Below are 20,275 nucleotides of genomic sequence, written 5' to 3' on the forward strand. Positions count from 1 at the left end.
AGTCTTCACACTAGTTGCTGTGTCGCAGAGCAAATCAAGAGGTGCGTTATCTCACGACCCCATTTTCCTCCTTGTTGGTCCCTATTGCTTTTTAATTTGCTGATGCTGCACCACCCCAGGTCCCAAAATTATTCTGGAGTTCTTCCAGTACTGTGGTCCTCATAGCTATATTGCAGTAAAAGTGCATAGTTTAATTTAATGAGCTGTTGCTAACATTTGTGCACCATAACAGCCAACTTGTCCATCGCTTTTGTCATGCCATTTTCTACACACCGACCCTTTCCTCCTGACGTGAAGCTAAAGTTGTATTTAAAGTTGCACAAGTGCTAGGTCTGGCCAGAGAGTGAAAAGCAAGGCTTTTTATTCGCAACCTGTAACCTGTGGCAGGGAATATACTGTGGAAATTAAGAGCTCCCTCCCCTTTGGCACCTTGTTTCCCAGCTAGCACGTGTGCCGGCCCCGTGTGCCTGGAGCACAGGCACGCTAGAACGTGCCACTGTGCTCTCCTGTCCTCATTGGCCGCCATTGACAGCCCCCTCTCCACTTTGAGCTCGCTGCTGCCTGGCGCTTGCTCGCCACATGCTCTCACACCTGCAAAGAGGAAGTCATGCGCTGCCTTTGCAGACGACTTCTCGTTCGCGCGTTCAATGGCTCCCCTTTGTGTGGTAACAGTCGTGCCGCAGGCAAGCGTACTCGATCGGTCTTGCAGAGTTACCCAGTACGGCCCGCAGTCCTGTGATTGTTGCACTGTGCTGCATCTTGGGTTAATGTTTGTTGACGGCCTGCCTCTAGCGCCTTTTCTGTGCCGTGTCGGAGAGTCGACGAACCCGGCTGTAGCGTCTTTGTGTGCCACGGTGGTGGAGGAACGTTGCGTCCCGTCATGTTGCGCTCATGTGGTAAGCTTCGTGCAAGCCTATCTCCATAATACATATTGCATTAGTGCAGTGAAAAAATTTCTGGTGAGCCTACAAGTACTTGTGTCAGCTTTGATTTGCGTAACACCTATTATACTGGCTGGTCTAGTGAGCTGCATGTGTCAGTCTCATGAATTGGGCAAAGTGGAATGTTTGCATGCAAGCATTACCTTACAGGCCATGGTGCAATGCAGAGTTGTACATATGTGTATTTTCCACTCCTTTTAACGGTGTTATGCGTGTGGTTTTCTCCACACTGAGGTTGTAACGTGGATAGCACCTACATCTTTGTCTGCTGTCAACATGCAGTTTCTATTGGTAAAATTAACTGATAGGAACAACCTTTGTCATTTTCTTGTATTTGCAGGCAGCACTGTCTGGTCTTGTGGCAGGCCTTGTGATGGGTTTCTGGATCGCAATCGGTGCCACCGTGTATGGTCTAAAGCCCGAGAGCCTTCCTCTCCTTAATGACAGCTGCCCGGTGTCGTCAAATGTCACAACTGCCTTGACAACCACCGTGTCTTATGTGTCGGAAAATATAACCACAGCTGCAATGAGCATCCCTACTGAAAGCACAGTGTCGGACAATGCGACATCTGTGGGAGTCATCGCCGGTGAGAGGTGGGCATTAAATGGCAATCTTCCAAGCAAATTGTGTTACAACAATCTGTACAAAGGTGCCTTCTAAATCGGTATTCATGCAACAAATAAATCTGCTTGCAGCATCATATAACATTGTGCAGGCGGCGTATGTGTGCTACATGGGTAAATAGGTGGCACCTAAGTGGGTGGGAGCACAAGCATTGTGAACTGATTATACGGACAACTCCTGCCCAACCCATTGGCATGACATGTGTATTTACAACAGGCCACTTTTAGTTCCTCTTGTTAGCGCTTGTTTGATGTTTTACTCAAATGCACATCTTAATCTGTGAGCAAACAAATACTTAATTTGCAGTAATGGAGACTGTCTGTAATCTTGAATGTTCGGTTTTGTTACACTAGTCGATTAGGTCCTCATTGAAATAAATGTGGCAAGATTTTACATTTACCTGACTAAATCCGATGATTTGCCATATTTGTGTTTGTTTGACAGTCCATGCAGATTACAATGTAGCTTGGATTCGCATACAACATATTTTGCCATATAATGGCCTAACAGGCTAGTGAACCTAATACATTTTTAGACTAATTTTGTCCGGATAGTGTTTATAGTACAACACATACCTTGTTATGGCGATGAACTTGTACGATGGTGCACTACACACAGCTAGTTTCATCCACTTGTGGAATGAATGTATGGAAATGCACTTATACAAACACGCTGGTAAGTGTTTTGCAAAGCAATAGCCCATTAGTTAATACAGAGCTTTCAGGGCAAACATGTGATTTACTGGCACGTACAGGGTTCTCTTTACTTCAAAGCTGTTGTAGCATACAGCAACAACTTGTAGGTTTGGGCAAGTCGATCCATCTTGCAAAATAACTTGAAGTAATGCGAAAAAACAAGGACAACGAAGGAACACACACAAGCGCTACTCCTGTATGTGTGTGTTCCTTCGTTGTCCTTGTTTTTTCGCACTGCGTCGAGTTGTAGCATACAGTGCTTCAAAAAAAGCTGCCAATTATTAAGAGAACGCTTTACTTCATATCACATTACACTCGCACCCCGATATAACGAAGTAAATGAAAAATAGTCCTGTCATAGATAGTGTTGTGGATGCATGTTTATAACGAATTTTCGGATATAACGAAGTTATTTTCGTGTCATATGTGACTTTGTTATAATGAGGTTATAGTGTAATTGGAATGTAGAAGATTGCAGTACATGCAATTGAGATTACATAGTAGCCCTTGACGTGGTTGAGGTGTCTCGCGTGCAGTGCACTGGCAGCAAGACATGTGCTCAGAGTTGAACTAACCGCACGCACTGTAGCTCTCATTCACACGCAGGTTTTTACAGGGGCCGTTGCTTGTTACGAATGATAAAACAAGGACACTCAGTTTATTGTACTGACCACTGTTCTGTGTGAGAAACAGCTGGTGGCCAATGTTTGTTTATTGGTAGTGGTGGTGATGTGCTTGTGTAAGGCAGCTGGAATGACAACTTCCCGCCATTTTGCTAGCCTGTAGTCTTGTGGCTGTACTGTTGTAAATGCTCTAACCATAAAATGGCTGGCACCAAGGCACCGTATCACGTGGTTGTGCAGTTACCACGTAAATTCCTTTACCTAATGTTTTATTTTTTTCACAGTCACCTTCAGGCAAGTTTGGAAAGTTTGAGTATAAAACAGACCTCTCTTGCTAGCTGATGGGCAATGTCAATTCGAGTTCACTGTATAATGGGCCTTATGGTTCGTTTCTACATTGTCTGCAAGTTCTGCTGTACTCAGCTTTGTTTCTTTTGGCACTGCAGGTACATATTGCCTCTGTACCGTCTGTCATACCAGTGGTACTGCGGCTTTGGCTGGCTGGTCGTCGTCGTGGTTGGCATTGTAGTCTCATTGCTGACGGGAGGTGCCAAGGACGTCGACCCTTGCTGCTTGAGCCCATTGGTTACAAGGAATTCCAGCTGTCGTCAACGGTCCTGGTCGTTGGGCAGGGTGCGACATTCATCTGTCGCAAGTTCACAGGCATGCACGCTTTCTTGAGACTAGTGCTGTCTCTCACTGCTGCCTTACTAACTACATACACATTATAAATTACATTTGACTGGCCTCCTAGGCTAGTGCTGCATCTTAACAGCTTGATAAAAAGTCTAATTTGTATCATGAAGTTTATTGGATTTGCCTTCTTTAACTGAACCAGTTCACGGCATGTGCATATTGCCATTTGCATAAGGGCACTGTTGAAACACAACTAATGCATGTGTGGTACATCTGCATAGCACAAGGTGTAATGTTGAATGCCAATAAAATGAAGTTGCCGCCGTAATAAAAGTTTAAATTCCCCATTTACTGCCTGTAAAAAAATAATGCGAAAAAATCTCTTCAGAATAAATGATTTTCCTGGATGAAATTCTGCTTCAACAAAGTTTTGACAAATGCAAGTGGATATGGAAGGGGCGCTTGCTCAGTACTATTACCCCGAAGTTCCAATTGCAGCTCCACAATTTCATGAGGCCTCCTGACTCCCTTTGCAGTGTGGCCATGTCGCAAGACCTGTGTGTTCATCTGAGATGCATTGTCTGATACCATATTCACATCCAGATTATTTTGTTTGTCCAAAGAGCTAATTGGCAGCAAATTGTCCCTCCATCACCATGTAGCTGGCAGATTTGACGTGGATACGGGCAACGGTAGAATCACTTGTAATCCTCAAGAACTTCCATTATGTTTGTGACATTGTGCACGCACTGCACCAAGTCTGAAAGAAACTACTGCTCTTCAGCACCGTCATCGCAATCATGGATAAAGACTGTGCCGTTCTGAAGGCACATGTGCGTCCAGTGCGCACCAAGTTGGTGCAAAGCTACAGTTTGTTGCAAATGCTGCCGACAGGGTGGCGGTCGCTGTCGTCAATATCACAGATGCCAAACACAACTCTGAAAGCATGCACTTGGCCAACAAGTCAAAACAATGCCACTTTACACAACTACTGAAAACAAAACCAAGGTCACAATCAATGTGATCTTGGATAGCGATCACAGATGATGACTTCGCGCTTCTAAAGGCATGTGTGCAGCTGATTCGCGTAGTCAAAATGAAACTAATATTTGCTGCAATGGCTGCTGATAAAACAGAGTAGCTATTGACATGATCATGGGTAGTAACCATGCTACGTAGAAGACATGCAGCCAATGCAGTGATAATTGAAGGCAATGAAGACACAGAACACTTACAAATAAGGCGTGAAGCATTTCGCCTTTCTGCTGATGACTAGGGCAGTGCAGACTCTTGACGCTTTGTTTTCATTGGCTGCTAGCACAGCATTGTGGTGCACATTTGCAGTGCCTCACGCTTTGCATGCTGCAGGGGTCATCCTAACAATAACTTGGGGCACAGCCATGTATGTATGTGAAAATGAACACGAGTTTGGTGTCATTCAATAATGTGCTTGATGTGACCAGAGTATGAATCAGAATTATTTAAATTTCCAAATTTGTATGGCTTGTATATATAATATTTTAGAGCAGTGAAATTCTGCAGTGAATTTTTGTGCCTGTTGTTGTTGTACTAACAGGATTCGACTGTATATTGTTTACACTGCACAAGTACACTTGTGCAGTGTAAACTTGTGCGTTATCCGAAGGTTGCAGATACAGTCCCTGCCGGCAGCAAGTTGTGTTTTCGCCACTTTACTTTCTTTACGTTTACAGTCGATCCCGGATATATCGAACTCGGATATATCGAATTATTGGCTATATCGAACAGTTGAGAAATCCCCTTGAATTTCCCATGCAAAAGTATGGGGTTGGTGTGCACGTATATCGAACTCCCGCACAGCGAAACATCCGCTATATCGAATGCTGCCCCGCGCCAAAGCCCAGAAAGTGCATTTTTCCTAACAACTATTGATCATTTTTCGGCCGCGTTCTTGTAAGTTCCAATCCCTCGTCGCGCGCAGGTGACGAAATTGCGTTGCTCTAGTTCGTTGCGCAGCGCTTGTCAGTTCACCGGTATATTTGATGCGCGGTTCACAGGTTTTAACGCATGGGCTAGTGTTTTTCAAAGAGGCTGATTGCCGAGGGCACCAAAATGGGAATTCGAAGTGACTTGGCAGCCTTGCAACGCTTGCATTCCCTTCCTTGTCTTTTCGCGCACGATGGCATGCGGGCCCGCAAAGCGTGGCCTTCGAGATCCGCAACCTCGTGACGTATTTTTAGTGTTTTCGGTTTTAAAATGCGCATCTCAGAGGCTACGCTTTTTTTCGCATTTCTCGCCAAAGTAGCGGCTGCCGTCTGCAAAGCCACAAGTGCCATCGGTATCGCTAACATGTCCACGGTGGAGAAATGTTTCTTCGTGCAGCGTTGTCTCTTGCGGAAATGTGTACTTCGCGCTTTGTTCTTGATAAATCGTCGTTCGGGAGTCGAACTAAGCATTGTCCCGCTCGTAGCGATAAAAATGATGACCGGTGCTTGGAACGACGTCAAGTTAAGCACCGTAGCGCACTGTTTCCTTACGACCCTTGGTGCCAGGTGACGATTTCGGGCGCGTCATGACCGCCGACTACGGCGTACGGTGCGTCAGTGAATTTTGCGACTTAGCGTTTCCGGGCGCCGTATCGAACGGGAGCACAGCGAGTGATTTCATCGGTGCAGATAACGACGTAGTTGTTTCTTACTGCATCGATGCCGAGATCATAGCTGACGTTGCCGGTGCTGCGGAAATGGACCTGTGCGGTTTGAAGATGCCAGCCGCCGTTGCCACCGCTAAACCCTCTACCGCGCTACAGAGCTCGCATCAGCGTTCAGCGTCGATCACCGCAGTTGTGGCGGAAGGTGCTGAATTTGCTTATTTGGAAAGCTTCAGTAATATTGACGATGACTTGATGAATTCACGGTGCGCAAGAAGCAAGACAAGTTGGCGGACTTTTTTCATACGAAATAAAGTGCGCTAACTTGCAAAAGAAGTTCTCGCCTTGTTCTTTAGCATATGTGAGCGAATCGTCATGTTCGCGCTTTTTACGATTTCAGAAAACTGTGTCGTGGCCTGCAGTGCTTTAATTAAAGCCTTACATACGCATATTTCGTATTTCGAATTATCGATATATCGAACTATTTCGCGGTCCCCTTCGAGTTCGATATATCCGGGATCGACTTATATCATAACTACTGCAATACAGTTAAAACAGTACAAATAACATTCCCCACACCTTCCTTGGCTTCCTTATCTGTCGGTTTTCATTAAGCTTGTATCAACAAAGAAACGAGCCCTTGAAATTCCCTTCTTTTGTTCACTCTGTAGGATGCTAATATTCAAGTGTCTGTGGTACGAAGCACGTTCATCCATTTTGCACTGTTCCTTTTCCAGATTCCCATGGCTGCGATCAAAGAATAGCATCTGTTGCACACAGTGCCTCACTCAAGCGCCAGCAGAGGAGAAACTTGCAGCAGCAAGTCAACGGTTTTATTTTTCACTTTCACTAGGGCAGGGCTCAGAATTCACCTTGGGATATGCCATGTATTCATGTGGTGTCTAGAAACACCCCTGTCAGATTTTTTTTACTATGTGTACACATTCTATTATTCTTTTATGTACATTAAGTTGCGGCACAGTGCCTGTGTCATTTTTAAAGTATTGGGGCATCGTTTTACTCTTTTGTGCTGACAGTGCCGTTCTTTTGTTAAGTGTTTTAATTGGCATGTGGCCTGTCGTGGTTACTTTTTTTTTTTCGGTTTAATTTTACTTGCTTGCCATCAAACATCAACATTTCTTGTTATTTTCATTCATAGGAAGCTTGCAGTGGTGATTATGTTTCAATGTAGTGAATGAACTACAGATCTCATATTTTGCAGACATCTAGGAGTGATGCACAGATCTGTGAAGCACACATTTTGGGCTTTGCTGGACATGAAACTTATCCGAGTCTTCCATGCCAAGTTGAGCAGAGGCAGAAGTGATTCAATGCAGTTTTTAACCTTCCTTTCCTCCCTAGCCAACTGTTGTTGTTATTGCTGTCGGTATGTTTACAGTGTTTCCAGTAAATGCCGTCCTTGTATAGTCGTGAAAAGGGCTGATGTATTGGTGTGTAGACAAGTGTTGGTGCTAGTTTGCTGTTATTGCCGGTCTTTATGCTAAAGCTGAGCCGCCTTGTAGAGGAATTGTAGACATGAAATGTGTTACATGCCTGGCATCTCAATGATGTTTGTTGTTGGAGTTGGACTCTCGAGAGTAAGTTAGAAACTAAGCTTAAAGTGCTTTTCAGAGCTTCAGAAGCAAGGTTGGAATGTTGTTCCCTTTCACATCCAGTATTGAAAGATGTTTGTATTGCCCCTGGGGCTAATTATGCAGTGATGTGAAAAGTAACTGTACCATTGTGTTCTCACAGGTTCAAACATCTGAGCTCGAGGAATTAATGACGTAGATGCCTGCTGAAAGTTACAGTGGATGGCAGTCATCACAGTGGCTTGAAAGATGTTCTCAGTTCATCAGAGGGCCTCAGTTGCTTGTAATCAAAAAAGCAGAGGTGTGGTCTAATTTAGGAGAGGCTGTAGTGCAATGGAACAGACACAAAAAAAATGATGAGACAGGCTGGACCTGCAACCAATCTTTATTATTATTTGCAACTCTGGTACTTAATCTTAATTTATTTTCTGTTTTCCTTCATCTGTATTGCATTGGGCTCAATTTTTTCCGAAACACAGTGCATTTAAAAACAATGATCAAAGGTCTTTTCAAAGTCACTGTTGTTCAAAATGGCATTCAGTCAAGCATCCTCTTGTGCACAGACCTGTTGTGAAACGTTGTCATTTAGAAATGGATGTGATGACGTGAAGAGGTTCTTGGGATTTTGTGGAAAAGGCATTTTGTTAAAAGGAACACGCTTGGGGCACTGGCTTTTTTTTGCTCTTCAGAAAGCTGTGTGCATGTTACTTAGTTGCAATATGTACATTTGCGTAGTTCAGCTGCCGTCTTTTGAGAGAAGACCCCGCGGTGTGTGTTTGTTGCAGGATAACAAACTACACCCTTCAGATCACTGTCAGAAATCCGAGCAGTGTCTGAAACATTCAGTACATATACACTAACTTATTTTTACACATTCCGCCTGGAAGTGCACCGTTACATGGTTGGGACTTTTTTGGGGGGAGGAGCATAATGTGAAAGTGCAATATGTTTTGTAGGTGAGATTTCACTGTCTGGACATGCTCCTCTTTCATTTTAATCCCTTTTCGAGGGGTTAGCTCACTGGGGTCATGTCAGCCATATTTTCAGTGTAGGTATCACTTATTGTAAGTGCATTAAATGCTCGCATGTTGAAGATGCTGTGTGTATTCCAGGAATGGTTTCTTATGGTTGCCAGCGCGGTGAAAGATCCGTTACACACACGTGCGCTTGTCAGCTGTGATAAAGTTTTGGCACTGTGCAGCGTGAAATCTACAATACAATAACGTCAGGGGATGTTCCCACGAAAAATACGAAGAGAAGGTGTTTTATGTGGTAGGCTGTGTTCGCTGTTAGTTTTCAGCCTTTTTTTTTAAATTGTGATTCAAGTTTCATTCTTCATGTTATGTTGTTTTAGAAGTTTAGAACATGGTGGTCCTCTTTCCCATAGTGTTAACACTGCTGCATACAAATGTTAATTTTAAATGTGTTGCTTTGGCTTTGCTCAGTGTTGGAGCACAACTCCTTGTTTATGACACAGGTTGAACAAACTTGCTTGGTGGCTGCTACTGTTTGTGGCAGCTATCACCACAGCAACCATATCAGTGAGTCTTGAAGCTTGGTTATTTGTAAGGGTCAGTAATTGGGTAATAGAATCTGACGTTGTATAATCAAGACTTCTTTATAACATGTATTTTCAAGTGGTGTGCTTTTGATCTCTATTCATGGGCTTGTGTGAATTTTTCCAGTGGTTGTGAAGATCCAAAATCATCTCTAATGTTTCATTGAACGTGTGAACAAAGAATGAAATTAAATTATTATACTCTAATGCAACAGTATTGTGCATTTATGTACCTTATTATTACCAAGTTATCAAAACAATTTTATTTGCCAGGTTCTGCAAACTAGGCGATTAATGTTAGCTGTCACATTAATGTAAGCTACTGCTTGTTACTTTTACAATGCACTGGTGGCTGGGAAATAGTGTTCCTTTGCAGCCGCTACTACGAAGTATATTGCTATCATCAGATTTCTCAAATTGCTGTGCACTACTCCTTACTGGCAACACCAATGCATGTGGGTGTGCAATTATGTTCATGTTTCAAACCTCAAATTTGTCGTGCAATGCTGCAGCAAACAAAAAGTGATAAAAGAGGCAATGCCTGCACCAGATTCTCAAAGGCGACCACATGGCTCAACAGTGCCACCTCGCTGAAAATACATATCTGCTTCAGGAACAATGAAAGAAGGGGAATCTTTATCGAGGGTCTTTTTTGTTGCAACCAAGTGACAGACACTTGAGCCAATGAAGGCATAGGGGACATTACTTGTTGTTTTTAACTGTAGTGTAATAATTTTCATATAAATTCCTTTTTCTTTTTTTGCTTCGGGAAGGTGCCTTGCGTTACCAGGCTGTGCTTAACACCTTTGATTTTGTGTATCTTAAGCGACGAATAGTGATCAAGAACAGGTTTTTAAGCTGCGCTGTGTGCTAGAGACATAGTTGCCTTTGCAAGTTCTTTTTTCTTTTATTCCAGCTCTGCAATTTTTATTTAAAATTGCAACTTACGACACCATAAAAACTATCGTCACATGCTGCATTCTGTGGGAATTTTAGAGGACCCCTGACAGCAAAACATTTGTTTGACTTTTTTACTGTAATCTGTAGCTTTGTGTCTGGTAATCCCGAAACTGAATCGGAAATGATCTAACATATCGTATAATTAATGCCAGCATCGTTGATTGCAACCAGTTTTCCGTCGCTTCAAAATGCCCGCCTAAAACCATAAGAAACTAGCGCCCCACAGCGGGGGAGCGCCTAAGACCACGTGCATTCAAGCTTCAGTGTCGTGGAAAAAGCGCAGTTTTCAAATCGGGGCCCAGCGCACGATAGAGAGTGGAACGATGTGTCCAGTCAGGAAAAAGAAAAAGCATTCCTAGCCTAATTGGAAGTATCTTTTAGAAAATTTCGATGCCATATACCTCCTCTTAATTTTTATTTATACAGGTCTGGTCTGGTGCCATCTCCTCTATGCTTTTACTGTCAAGAACCTGAAAACATCGATTACTTCTTACTTACTTGCCGTCGTTTCACTAGGCTCAGGAAAAAACATTGCGAAATGTTATTCAGAAACTTAAGAATTACTCTTAACTCTGAAAACATTCTTTCCCTTGGGGCATCTTCTTTGGGCCACAGCAACAGGAACGTTTGCTTAGCCGTATGCGAATTTCTTAGGAACACAAGAATTCCTTGTTAATTATTCTCAATCAAAATTTGGCACATCCGACTTCCTCACGCTAATTCATTGTAATCCATATGATTGGCACATTCCTATTTTTATTAGTACATAAACTAACAAGTCTTCAATTTTTCTATATACCGTACACGGCCGATTAGTTCATTTTCCTTCGTCTAAATTTCCCCACTTTTAACCGCCGGTTTCATGGCCAATCCCCGGTATTGGGTAAGAGCCAAGAATTAAGGGTCAAGCAAGCAAGCAAGCAAGCAAGCATCCCGACAACAGAGTGAGAGGGGTTCGCCGAGTGCCAGTCGCGGTATTGTGTGCGCACTCATGGAACGCCATAAGGGGCCTCGATCTACGTCATACTAGTGGCGATGTCGCGAGCTGCTGCCAACTCAGATGAGCACTCACGCTCATAGGTCGGCAAAAAATTTGGAGCTCAGACTCACTCGTGAAATATATTTTGCCCTTAGAGCTCACTCGGATTCAAACTCGCCAAACTTTTCTTCAACCGGACTCACTTGGACTCAGTCTCATTAAAATTTTTCTCAACCGGACTCACTCTGACTCAGTCAACCAAATATTGCTCACCCGGACTCACTCAGAGTCACAGCTCGGTCTGAGTGAGTCGGCTCATGAGTCGTTAGCGTATTTTTTCGGCCATGGTGTCAATGCTATTTAACACCAATATGTCGCATAATCGGTGCTCTACTGGGCGCCTTTTGATCTCGTACCTTCAAGTACGAGTTATCAGAGGTTGTGATTCAGTAAGGGCATTTTTTTTTATTGAACGAGATGACTCAAATGAGATAATTTTATCAAGAACTACCCGTGTAAGAGTCTGCGGGAGGAGGTCAAGGCACCTCCCCCCTCCCAGCATGCAACTCACGCCCCTGATCAATAATATTAAGCTGAATTATGAACGGTAGTGCATTGAACTATGTGTGAGCATACGTGAGTATAAACGTGTGAGAGAGAGAATTAGCTTTATTAAAGGTCCTGAAGGGAGGGCCAGCCCAGTCCTGAGGTGGTTGATTCAGTCGTCCACGGTGGCAGGAGACCCGAAGCCAGTGTTTAGCTCGGGACACTGCCACAGCATGCGATTCAAGTCGCACCTTGGATTTTGGCATTTAGGGCATTCTGGCCTTATATCTGGGAGGTATTTGCTGCAGATACAAGGGCTGGGGTAATTGTGCGTTTGCAGCAATCTAAGCGTTAATTATTGTGATAGTGATGCTGAAGTTGAGTGGATAGGAGTCCATATGTCATCAGAAATGTGGAGCTCACTCAAATTCACTCACGAAATATATTTTGCCCTTAGGGCTCACTTGGACTCAGTCGCGCCAAACTTTTCCTCAACCGGACTCACGAGGTTAAAAATTTTTTCAACTGGACTCAAATTCACCAAAATATTACTCACCCGGACAGACTCATACTCACGGCTCGGTCTGAGTGAATTGACTCATGAGTGAGTTTGCCGACCTATGCTTACTTTAAAAACCAAATTAAAATATCCTAAAGCTAACGTCCGCCACTAATAATCCGTCAGAAGTGTCCACGTATACAGGGCAATCAAACAACACAAGCATCCTGAGGTTTCAATTTTGGTGTCGGGGGTCACTTAAATCTATCGTTAAGTGGTCCATGAAACTATATAAACAGCCGAAATTCTGCACGGTTTTGTGCTGCAGGGCTACATGCCTGTGTGGCAATAAGGCGTGCTGAATCTGTAGATAGCGGAATAGTAAACTGCATTCAACTTGGCGAGAAACCAACTAAGCAGGTGTCCCGAACCCAGAGAAAATAGCCATGTGTAAAAAAGTTTGCTGCAATTAAAGGAATTCTGCTATGCAAGCACACACTGATCCCCAAAGCGCGAACCGCGCATGCGTCGTTGGCGGGGCTGCGCAACGATGCCGCAAGGTGTATTTTGAAAGCACGGCCGGCATCCAGACCGGCCGTGGTGAAGGCGGGTTCAGTGCGCACGTGTCCTCCTCAAACTACATCTTGCAGAACATTACATCAACCATACACACAAGAAGCAGACCTTACCATATCTGCGCCTCTTCCATTTCCTGACTGTGCATGTCTATTGTAAAGCTGGCTCTATGAATAAATTACAGAAAGCTTGTGTCAGTTTCAAAGATTCATTACTGGGTGTCTGGGATGTCCTTCTTTCCGAAATAAAAAGGTTTATACATGCATATTCGCTCATTTGCCTTGTGATTATTCCGTGGCGTACATCCATAGCAGTCCCAAATGTTAATTCTTGTTATATATTTCAGTAATGTACTCATTTGTGCTAGTAGTTTCATGTTGAATATGTAGGTTGGAAAACTGCGCTGCATAGGTGGTACAAAACACAACGGAAGGCAAGACACAACCACGGTTTTGCGTCCAGCGGCCGTGGCATAACATGGACGGTTGGACGGGTGCAAACTATCGATTGTTTATTTCGTGAGGCGGCACTCGGAAAAATAGGGAGGGTTTGCGCCCAACCGGTCATGTTGTTTTCTTGCTTTCCGTGAGTTTTGTACCGCATGCGCAACACAGTCTCCCAACCCACGGTATTATATGATCGAATAACACGCCCATTTCTCAGCCTGTTGTGGGTAACTGGCGCCACTATTTAAAGACGCATCGTCATCATACAGCTGGACGACACGGATGATTTAACATCGGCGTCGCGAACTCCAAAATTGCGCTGTCATGACGTCAAATCGTAAGTGCACTGGGATTTAACGAGAATATATATGAGCGAATTCTACAGCGATGGACTACTGGCACGTGTATGATGATGGTGTGCCGTGTGCCTCTAGCTATGCTTGATGCGAAATGCTTGATGCGAAATGCTTGACGCCCGTGCACTTAGATTTAGGTGCACGTTAAAGAACCCCAGGTAGTCAAAATTTCCGGAGCCCACCATTACGGCGTCCCTCATGATCATACCATGGTTTTGGGACGTAAAACCCCGACAATTATACCACACGCACGCAGGGCTGTGCAACAGCGCTCCTTTACTCACGGGCTTTATTAGCATCCCCTTTAAAACTGGGTGGCGACCTAGCCTGTGCGTTACAATCACGTATTACTTGGCCTATCAAAGTCTAGAGTTCGCAACTGGCAGCCGGATCCTAGAATATCCGTACGAGAACATGTATATCTAGGTCAATTACTGACAGGGCTTACTCGTGAAAAGGAAATTCACCGAACAAGGATGGACTGGAGCGCTTACGACAGACATTTCCAAGTCATACAGGCAATTCATTTACCGCTAAACCTAATGCGGAGTGTACCATTGTGTATATATTGCCAGTACTGACATATGAGGCGGAAAGTTGGAAACTTGGAGGACAAAAAAAGAATAGAGAAGTTAAGAACCACGCAACGTGCGAACGGAAAACGCTATGCGGGGAGCAGAGTGGATTAGAGAACAAACAGGGGTAGCCTATACATTCTAGCTGACAATATCACCTACGCTTGTAACGACACCTGTTCGATCAGTCGCATTCCCGGTTTATTGTTTTGCTAATGTTTTAAAGATCTCTCGCATATATCAACCGCCTACAAGTTTGTACTTCCAAGTAAAGACAGAGAGAGAAAGAGGCCGGGGTCGTCACGCGACGAGCGCTCCCTCGCCTCCAGAACTTTGGAAAACCTACACCGCCTGATAGTGGCTTTGATGCTTATAAGTGATTTCTGCAACGCGCAAGGGAGTACGGCGCAACACGAAGCCAGCCAGCCACACACACACACACACACACACACACAAAAGGAAATCGCTCTGAATTTCCCAGAAAGGATTCGTCCTGGACCGCGATTCGAACCGTTATCAGACTTGCGGGCTTCTGCATCATTTGCATATTAACCGTATTTGTGCTTCTAGTTGTCGATTAATTCTCGCTCGCCCTGCAATCTGCTACAGTATTCTGATCACTTCGGGTGGTAGAACGACTGCCCCAGAAAAAAAAAAAAAAAAAAGAGAGAAGCGTTGGTTTCGGATTTGAAACCCGGGCGAGGACGGATTTTTCGACCAATGGGAAGTTCCCCTTTGAAGCAATCCACAGGAACCTTCGTGCTAAAAATGGATGAATGAGTGAATGCAGGGGCGTAGCCAGAATTTTTTTTTTTTTTTTTTTGGGGGGGGGGGGGGGGGTTCAACCATGCTTTATGTATGTTCGTGCGTGCGTTGTATGTGTGCCATGTGTATATACGCAAGCGAAATTGAAAATATTCGGGGGTGGGGGGTTTGAACCCCCCCCCCCCCCCTCGCTACGCCCCTGAGTGTATGGATGAAACGAGTGGATGATTTCATGAACCTTTACTGACTTGCCGAACACGGACACAAGCTTTCCATTTCGTCTATTAATTTTTACGCCTGCCTTTTCGTCGGTGACTTGTTACTGGAATGAGGTGGTTCCATTGCGCTTCCTTAGCGAGTGGCACCGGCCAGACGGGCGGCAGCACCCAGTCCGGGTCCCAGGCTAGCAGCAAGAAGGGCGCCGCCAAGAAAGGCGCCAAGAAAGAAGTTCCCGAGAAGAAGGACGAGCCGCCCATGGAAGTCCTGTACACGGCCAAGGATCTCAGGCACGTCCCGATCTAGCACGTTTAGGCCGTCGGCCGTGGCACACCGTTCACAATGGCGGTATGATGGTCGGCTTAACAGTATGTATAGATGTATAGACTCGCTCGTTTATCTGTGCCTGCGAGAAGCCGGTGTGCAACAAGGGCGCTAGCTCTTTGCGTCACCCTATAAAAAGGTAAAGCTCGCTGGGATCGAGGTATATCGCGCCTGACCTTTGTGCTAATTGAACGACGCGCAAATTCCGTGAGTGCGTTTCTCAGTGTAAGCGTGCAGAGCATAGTTGCGCTCCTCAGTTTGTCGCACAGTCGGCTTTATGAAGACGCTGCAGTGCATAGCTTCCAGTTCAGCTCAGCTTTGGGAATGAGTGTGGAAACCTGCTAACAATATCCCACACTGTCAATTTAATACCCGGGATGCCAAAGGGAATTACGGCGATTCCACATGTCTTGTCAGGCTCATCGACATTAATGATGCTTTCCCGCAGTTCATTATTGACGGCGTGCTTATAGAGTATTCGGCGTCGGGTTTTCCAGGTTTCCGACGTACGTGATCATTGACGGCCTTTATCTGCCCATCGACGTTGACGAGATGTCACTACGCTTCGCCCTCAACTACAGGTCGGTCTCTAGCTGACCTGGAAGAAACGCTGTACGTGTATTGTGGGAGGACATATGAATAGGCGTGCGCACAGGGGGGGGGGCGGCCGCCCCCCCTAATCACCTAAGAGGGGGGGCGCAAAATCTGCCCCGTACATTGACCCTTCTAGTCACCCAAGAGGGGGGGGGGCGCAAAATCTGCCCCATACATTGACTTAATAGAGTGGAGGGGGCGCTGCGACGAACCTTTGCCCCCCCCCCCCCTAATGGGGAACCCTGCGCACGCCTATGGACATATGTATTATACAGCTGCCATATACGTTGAAAGGATATGTCTAGCACTGGCGTGTAGAACTCTGAATAGAGCTAGTTTGCGGATTAATTCACCACGACAGAGGGTGGGCGTACAAAAACGGAGAACGAGATAACACAAACATCGGATGAATGCTGCGTGCTATTGCGCGTAATTAACTCTCAGCCATGCTGGCCGAATGAAGCATGTAGCTGAAGGGACGTCACTCGATCTATATATTGACTGCTTTTATTTTATTTATTTTTTGTAGCACCAACATTGACAAAATATACCAGTGGCGTACCAACTCGTTCGCTAGCGGGGGGGGGGGGGGGGGGGGGGGGGCAAGCGTCGCTATGATGTCTGCCATATATATATATCGTAGATAGATAGCTAGAGAGAGAGAGAACTGCATTTGGCTGTCAATTTGACGTGATTTTTTATATACACATAAATATTTTGCTTTTCAAAACTGTTGTCTGAAATGAAGGAAGAAGCTGCGCAAACAGATTGTGTAAGCTGAGCCGCCCTATACCGCGACAACACAGCAGTGTTTGATAACGTTATGGAAAGATTACCGTCAATTTTAAAAAGTAGAGCCACAGTTAACCTGTTCTTCATCTGTGCATTCCATCTGCAAACTTCACAGACTCGGTTTGGCGTTGAAAATAAGATGAGCATGAAGAACCTGCCATGACTGTAGTACCTTAATTAGATTCTCACTTATTAAACAAAAAGTTCACCACGTTGGTGTAGCAGTTACGGCGCTTGGCGGCTGACCCGAAGGTCGCGGGTTCGATCCCCGGCCTCGGCGCTCGCATTTCGATGGAAGCGAAATGGCAGACACCCGTGTTCTGTGCGATGTCAGTGCACGTTAAAGAACACCAGACGGTCAAAATTTCCGCAGCCGTCCATTACGGCGTGCCTCATAGTCATATCGGGATTTTGGCACGTAAAACCCGATATATTGTTATTATTAAACAAAACATGCGGCTTTAAACGCAAGGTACTTCGCAGAAGTCTTCAGAATAAGCCGAGTGCGAATTTTTTTTTTACACTATATAACAGCCCCCTAATATCAAGCCTTTCTAAAGAAAAAGACCAAGTTCAGTCGATTAATTTTTATGGAAACCACATTGAGCTGGTTGCATATATAAGATTATGAATGACTACGAATTTATAGAGTAGGTGTCGTTCCTTGCCCTCTTTTTCCCAGCTCGTCCCCTCCGGCGCCTTCAAGTAAATACGCCTACGTAAACTGTGTGAGCTCAAATTTTCTTTGAAAAATGTGGGCGATTATAACGTAAAACTACCCAGCATTGTTTCCGTCCGTCCGTATACGTTGTTAGCTGTTAATGATTGGTCGAAACTTTCTGGGTCATGCTCACAGCACCTGCTCGTAACAAAACGCAACAAATCACGCGTAAGGGATCCACCCCATGATGCCCACTTACGCACGACTACGTAAAAAAAAGAAAAAAAAAGAAACAATAAGCTATTTGCAATACGGCACATTGTTGGTCATTTCTTCTTCGCTATTCGTCAAAAATTTTCGGTGTGCCATAAAATCGCCTCCGTCAAGAATCAAGAAAGTTTATTTCCAACATAATAGTTGAGGGTCACCCCAGGCGAAAAGCGGCGAAATGCAGCTTGACGCAAATATCTGCGGGCCCATACACAGGGCAGCGTACACATACATTTGTAGGCAGCATAAGCGTACATAATGAACAAAGGGTATTTAAAAGTAAGGACATAGAATATTGGTAAATATATGACATGCATATGTACACTGTATCAGGCACGTAGCCAGGATTTTTTTTCGGGGGGGGGGCCCAAGGCCTAATTGTTCGAAAGACAATCTTTCCATGGCAAAAACAAAAAAAGTACCCTGGGAATATAGAGGGCCGGAAAAATTTCGGGGGGGGGGCCCGGGCCCCCCGCCCCCCCCCCCCCTTGCCTACGTGCCTGCACTGTATACACGCGCATCAGGCCCGTAGCCAGGGGGGGGGGGGCAGGGGCCCGCCCCCCTCGCCTGAAATTTTCGTGAATTACGTGTTTTTACCAAAAATAAATAATGAAAATAGGTGTTTTTTTCAAATAGTCACGGTTTTCAGCAAGTGCACCCCCCCCCACCCCCCAGAAAAAAATTCCTGGCTACGGGCCTGATGCGCATACATAAACAGAAAGAGAAGTATACTAAAAAGTAATGATGTCGGATCATGATACGTAATTTAAACATGCTGGCTTTAAACAGCTAGATTTATATCGATATATTGTTACAGCAAAAATATTTTAAAAAATTTATTACGTTGTACAATGAAAGAAGTGTGTAGCAGTGGGAACGGATAGCACTGTTTATTACAGTTCATACATAAAATATTCGCGCAACTCTTTTTACAAACATTGTTAAAACCAATACCCCGCTTCTGAATTTGTTTAAAAGCTACGGCACCTTGAAAGTCAGTGGTTGTTCCGCATAAGTTGTGCGCTATCGCGGTACTAACCATTTTCGTGGCCTGTGGTTCTAGGATCGCCTATTTGTTTTTTTTAACCTGCAGTTACTACTTAAAAAGTTCTCAGTACTTTTACGTGACGTCACAAGCCCGCGAAAACTCACGGCGTTAAAATGAAGTGTGCACAGTAAGCAGCGCATTACTATGCTACTCAACAACAGCAATATTTTTGGAATAGCCAGACAGGGTCTCAATATGAACGTAATTCAAGAAAGCTGCCCGCCATTGGCAGCGGCTACTTATAGCAGCTGGTGAGACGGATTCATATGCGTATAATAGGTACTTTCAGACGTTGTGTAAAGATGTTGAGCTGTTTTTGCTCGTATACAACTCTCTGTGTACTCATCCTTGCTCAGAGAGAGGTATAGAGAAATAAACATAATTAGGAAGACACAATCCTTTGCAGGTGGGCAGTCTTCTTAGTCCAGAAAACCGTGGACGCTAATCATCTCCCTGGTCAGGTATAGATCAAGTTATGGGGCAAACTTGAAAAGCTAGGCTTCTCAATGTGCTCGAGTCCACTGCCTTATTTATCGCCTTGTTACAAGCCGCCGCGATCGCTGCAGGCTACCTTATGATAAGCAAGGTGAAGCAGGTTAATCGGAGACTAAAGCGGGAACCTTTCTTAGCTCTCCTGGCTCGACACAACTAAAATACTCGACACTTCTGCACAGTCATCAACTCACGGCAGCTTGGATGTGGAGCATGCAGCGGCGATACTATTCGTTTTCAAAGAAAGAAACTAAATTTCCTGAAACAGGAAGAGCATTTGATCGGGCTATAAAACATTTACTGGTTCCCGCCCGTATATGCGTCGCCGATTACGCAAATGTAAGGCCAGACAGAACAAAATCATGACAGATTGCCCTAATGTTATAGAGTCCCTGCTCCTCCTCTGCAATGCTCGAGCGCAGGGCGCGAAGGCTTCGCATAGGCAGCCCGCACGGCAGAGAGCCTACAGTGCGTGGTCATGAAACACGGAGGACAGCAGTCACAGTAGATTCGTAGGACAAATTTTATTACATAATAACGTGATTGCTGCGGTCAAGTAAAACTTTGCCTCACCTGTTAGTTTCCCAGTCTGCAGCCGACAATGACCATTGTCAAACGTGGGGGGGGGGGGGGAGAATCCGCCCCCCCCGTGACTTTTCTCAGTGGAGGGGGGGGGGGGGCGAGCGCCCCTTTTGTCCCCCGGCGGTGGCGTAGACGGGGGGGGGACACCGGGACCGTGCCCGCCCCCCCCCCGAATTTTTTTTTTTTTTTGCCATTGCATACAGAGCTCAAAATGACACTCGATCACATTTGCCTGCCCGGCCCCCACTTCAGATCAAGGAGGTGCCTCCCCCCCCCCCCCCGGAAAAAATTTCTG

General features: G+C 45.1%; 1 protein-coding gene across 6 annotated transcripts in view; it reads left to right on the plus strand.

Annotated features, from left to right (window-relative positions):
• Positions 1-9,506, plus strand: part of LOC119388195 (putative sodium-dependent multivitamin transporter) — a 59,280-nt gene extending 49,774 nt beyond the window's left edge. For 3 of the 6 annotated variants that reach the window (XM_049413859.1, XM_049413860.1, XM_037655852.2), the window contains exons 10-12: positions 1,282-1,535; positions 3,331-3,547; positions 6,887-9,506. In XM_049413859.1, the coding sequence (XP_049269816.1) occupies positions 1,282-1,535; positions 3,331-3,547; positions 6,887-6,913 (498 nt within the window). In that variant the 3' untranslated portion in view covers positions 6,914-9,506. The remainder of the gene's footprint in view (positions 1-1,281; positions 1,536-3,330; positions 3,548-6,886) is intronic. The other 3 variants (XM_037655854.2, XM_049413858.1, XR_007415518.1) reach the window with 3 other exon arrangements.
• Positions 9,507-20,275: the final 10,769 nt, after the last annotated feature.

This window comes from Rhipicephalus sanguineus, chromosome 3 (genome assembly GCF_013339695.2).
Source record: "Rhipicephalus sanguineus isolate Rsan-2018 chromosome 3, BIME_Rsan_1.4, whole genome shotgun sequence".
NCBI lineage: Eukaryota > Metazoa > Arthropoda > Arachnida > Ixodida > Ixodidae > Rhipicephalus > Rhipicephalus sanguineus.